Source organism: Dendroctonus ponderosae, unplaced genomic scaffold (assembly GCF_020466585.1).
Source record: "Dendroctonus ponderosae isolate FM_Combo_2020 unplaced genomic scaffold, Dpon_F_20191213v2 Dpon_F_20191213_6, whole genome shotgun sequence".
Lineage (NCBI taxonomy): Eukaryota > Metazoa > Arthropoda > Insecta > Coleoptera > Curculionidae > Dendroctonus > Dendroctonus ponderosae.
This window is the reverse complement of record NW_026018814.1, coordinates 1,287,215-1,291,860: the sequence shown is the minus strand read 5'-3', so window position 1 is coordinate 1,291,860 and position 4,646 is coordinate 1,287,215. Positions and strand designations below refer to the sequence as shown.

The 4,646-nt window shown below is 36.5% G+C and overlaps 1 protein-coding gene across 1 annotated transcript in view; it reads left to right on the top strand.

Annotated features, from left to right (window-relative positions):
- The window catches only part of LOC109536340 (protein Wnt-5b), a 48,047-nt gene that overhangs the window by 6,682 nt on the left and 36,719 nt on the right, over positions 1 to 4,646 (top strand). The window contains exon 2 of the mRNA XM_019902515.2: positions 4,039 to 4,160. Coding sequence (XP_019758074.1) covers positions 4,039 to 4,160 — 122 coding nt within the window. The remainder of the gene's footprint in view (positions 1 to 4,038; positions 4,161 to 4,646) is intronic.

Below are 4,646 nucleotides of genomic sequence, written 5' to 3'. Positions count from 1 at the left end.
TGCAACTCAAAAAAAACCACGCAAATCTAAAACTTCTTGAATTCAAGCATTTTTTGAGAAAACTGCAACATTTCCTTATCGATGGTTCACTTTCTTAAAAGGCCATTTAGTTCTCTTTGGAATGATGTAAAAATGAGCGCTCTTGCTCATTTTGCTTCCGAGAAACATGCAAGACGCGACGGAAAACATGAAATTTTGCAATAATCTTACGCCACCCTTGCACAAAACGACGATATTTTTTCTAATCTCATAGACAACAGAAGATTGTATTTTTTCTACATAACCCCTTGAATTTAAAGCTGGATCCGCCCCTGCGTAGAATAAAAAGTTTTGAAAGCTGTGATGTTTCGAAAGTCTGACCCTTTTGAGTGATTTTAAATCGATCTGTTTTAATGCAAAAATGATTTTAACTCAACGTCTTAACAGCTGCATTTTGTGATTCCATAGAAATGATCAACAATAATGAGAGATGCAGAAGGCAAAACCGCAAAATCCCGACCAGTTATGAGCCGACATTCTAATAATGTCTTGAGAACTCACCTTGCAGGCCTGAAACATTGACGGGCAGTACAAAGGTGTTTCGTATTCTTTGCCTTTTTGTGTTTCTGCCTTCTTGCATTTAAGCTGGCAGAAGCCGAACGCCGACTTTCTTTTATTTGCTCACTCCTATGTGTAACTGTTAAACCATTCACACTTGTTCGGATGCCACTCTATATGGGCGCTTTCAAGTGCATACTTACTTTTATAATTATTGTCTTATTTGTTTTGAGATGGTTTTTGGCCGCTGCACCTCTTCTAATCGGTAATCCGACAAGCGAACGACCGGTGGTTGGTGTTTTCCCTCTTCGCAATGGCGATATTCTTTTATTCAGGCAACCTTTGCCGGCTCTGCCTACTCTTGTGTTAACAGCATTTTTCCGAACAAATAGCACGAAGTTCATACCGTGATATCCGTAGCTCAAGAAACAAAAATTGAATCGTTCGCTTAGCTTTCCTTATTGTGTGTAAATGAGCTCTAATTTTTTTCTCAGAATCCATTTACAACTACCGGATAGTCATTAGTCATTGGGATCGTCGCGGTTCAACCACGATAATTAGAGGTGTTCGTTTCAAAGTTTACATTAGCCGAAACATGTGGGAAGCTGCGATTAATTTAAAAAGCCGTCAATCAAATGCGGCTTTTTGTTACTGATAGGTCGGAATTCCATTACACTTTGCAATGGGAAAAAATCATTACCCTCACTCCTGTTTGGGAAACGTTAGGAAGACATTTTTTTGGCGCGGTTTGTTTCAGAAAAATCCCACAACGTTTAGTTTCAGGATATTATTATTATATAATGAAACATTAAATCGTAGCGCTAATCTACCATAACATTTCACGACTTCATCCAGCCTGACTGGAGCTCATCTAAGGCAATTATTGCAAATGCATTTCTCATGCCCAATTTCCGAGCCCGTATTCTGCGCTGTTGTTAATAATTAAACGTTGGCGATGAAAATTACTCATCAACTTAACTGGCTGGGCATCAATATTCCATCTGCTTTTGTTTATACCTTGCAGCCTCAAACAGCTCTAATTTAATTATGAGTTAAGTACGACTTATTTCATCCAGCCGGCATTATAAATCATCACTTTCAGAGCTGTTTAGTAGTTATGGCAAACAATCCACTGATATGTTTTTTTTGCAAAAAAAGTATCCATAATAATTTTAAAGCGAATTAAATTCAAATCAGATATTTTCCGCCAAAAACGCCGAAACCGTATCGTCGGTTGCCTATCCCGATTGTGACGTAGCAGGTCATGTCAATCAAGTGTCTCGTGTTTATTTTGTTGTTTTCGCAGCTTTGTTTTATTATTTAAGTTATTGTGATTATTATTATCTTGCATAATGGAAAATAGTGACATGCATGGATCACCAAATAAGTGGTGTTTTGTGCCAGGATGCAAGAAGAGTTTATTTTACTTTTAAAGCAGCCATGTGTATAGGTTAGGTTAAGTTGATTAAGTGAAATTCTATATATTATTTGCCTAATTTAAACCAATACAGACAGATTAGGATATTAAGGAGAGTGTAACTAATAATGATTTTACGGATTTTTACTTACGCTGCTGCTTTGACACCCTTAAATTCGGCTGATTTGAAGCTTTTGTCGTTTTTTAATAATTCGGTAACCATAAAAATATGTACACATAGTAAATTGTTTGTTGACGCTTTAAGGAATCCTTCTGAAGCCATAACTATAAATTATTTAAATCCACAAAATCATTAATGAAACACAACCACACAACTAAACACTCTGCACAGAACGTAAGCAATCCGCCATTTATATGACCAGAGACGTCACAACCAATAGGATTGCGTTTTAGAGATTCAAGAATAATTTGGATTTTAGCTGAATTTGTTTATTAAATATATAACAAAATGGCAATAGATAGATAGTAACTTATTTAATCTTTCACATATATATTACCATAGATTAATGTTCAGTTTGTAGGAATTTTTGATTCAATGAAAACACCCTATTCTCATTGGGCGTCAGAAAAATTAATTCGTGTGTCCTTTAAATGTCTGTGCATCCAGTCGATTATAACCGCGTTGCAATGTATAAATGTGCTCAATTCACATCTCAACTCCTTCCTAACGTTTTTATAATTAAACAATAACATTTCCTACCTTAAAAACCTCCTTTCACCCGCACATCTGCAACAAGAAAAAATATTTGTTAACATTCGCTGAAATGCTTCCTAACTAAACAGAAAGTATTGAAATTGCTACGATATTTAGACTCATTTTATATCGACATCTTATCGTGATTGATTTTGTTTTAGCTCAAGTCTGCGTGTAATAAATATGTTTACCACTTTCAAGAGAAAGGTTTATGGCATAAGTAATGTATGCAAGGAAAAACATAGTTATTTCCAGTCAATTAATCTTCGAAAAGTAACCATCATCACTACATACATGGCTAATGTTTTACGTGAAATGTTGTTACTCCTACAAGAACGCAGATAGCTGAAACTGTACTTGGGTTAGGATTATTGCGTGAATTCACTTTGGTAAAGTTTTCACAAAAGCTTCGAACTATAAATCAGTGATTTTACAGCTTTTTGTAGATACAGCGTGTTTGAAACAGAATCGTCCTTTTTGGCAAATACATTGGGACTGTGTTGGATGTCGCAGTTGTGATTTTGACGCGAAAAACACCTTAAACCTGCCCATTGATCCGCTTTTGCAGAAAATCATCGCATTTTGAGCGACTTAATGTTTTTTGAATCGATTAATTTTGATCTAAGAAGAACCATCGTTGTCAAATGCGGAATACTGATGGCTCCCCTGCGGGAAATCATATAAACAAGTAGTTAACAATTATTACTATCTCTTACTTCCATTATGCATTTGATTTATGCGCATTTATGAGGTAGGTAAACAATCAACGTTTCTCGAGATACAAATTTATACACGACGGCGGCGATTTCTGCAAATTAATTACGCTCAAAGAAAAGGACTCTTAAAATAAACCGCATGTACTGTGCTACTTATTATTTCGCTGGATTACCGTTAATTATCATCGTTATTATTATGCTTCCGTTTCTTTTGTGACTGCAATAAATTTGATGATTTCTTCGTCTGGATTAAGTCCTAAAAAACCCAACTTTTGTCTGTGAAGAATAGAGTGAAAAGGATCCTTTAAACATTTTTTTGCCAGCTAAAAGGCTGAACTTATGCAAGACAACTCCTGTCACTTGCCTCTATTAGACCGTTACAGGAATTCCTCATTCGATTAGCTGCAAAATCGATATTGCAATTTGATTTATCACCATTGGATTGAACTAATGAAGAAACCCATATTTATGGTTTGAGCTGAACTGCATAATGCTTTTATAGCGCACAATAAATCTAGAAGCTAACTGAAAGTTATTTATAAAATGTACTAGAAAACATTAATTATGTGTATTTGTTCGCGATTTCTACAATGATTAATTATAGCCGCGATGCACTTTTCTTCCGCTGGTACACTTGTGCTTCTTTGTTTCAGATGCGCTTTACGGACAAGTTCCGAAGAAAAGTGGGCGCAATGCTGCAATTCTTCATGTTGGGCGTCTTCTCGGTTCATCAGTCGATTGCTGCCAGAAGACCGCTGGTGAATGGCACCTGGATGTAAGTATAGAGTGAAAGAGAACCGGATTTGGAAGCCTCAAGTTATTTGGATAGCCGATCGCTGGCTCAGATGATTGATGTGTTCTCTGTTATTGATTACTTCTCATCATTAAAAACACCTGCTGTTTGTTTGCATTCAATTTCTCCATTCCCGATTTTTTCATAGTTCTGCACTTTTTCATCGCCGTATCATTTCATGTTTACACACTCGTTAATGGCCGTTTCTACGCAAACACCGCTAAGCAGCTCATAAGTTTTCAAGTTCACCCAAGAGTAGTTACACTGTAATATCGCCTGTTCTGGCAGCAGGTTTAGGATTGAACTCCTGCTGTTTTAGAAAAATTGCCGAAGCTTCCGCCCTTTATCCTATTTTGATGCTAAAAGGTCCTGAATCAAAGGACTCTCATCATTTTACATTTCATCCGGGGCATGAGTATCCGTCTCAACTACTCAAATGTGAAAAATCCTTCCTAAGAAGCCAGAATG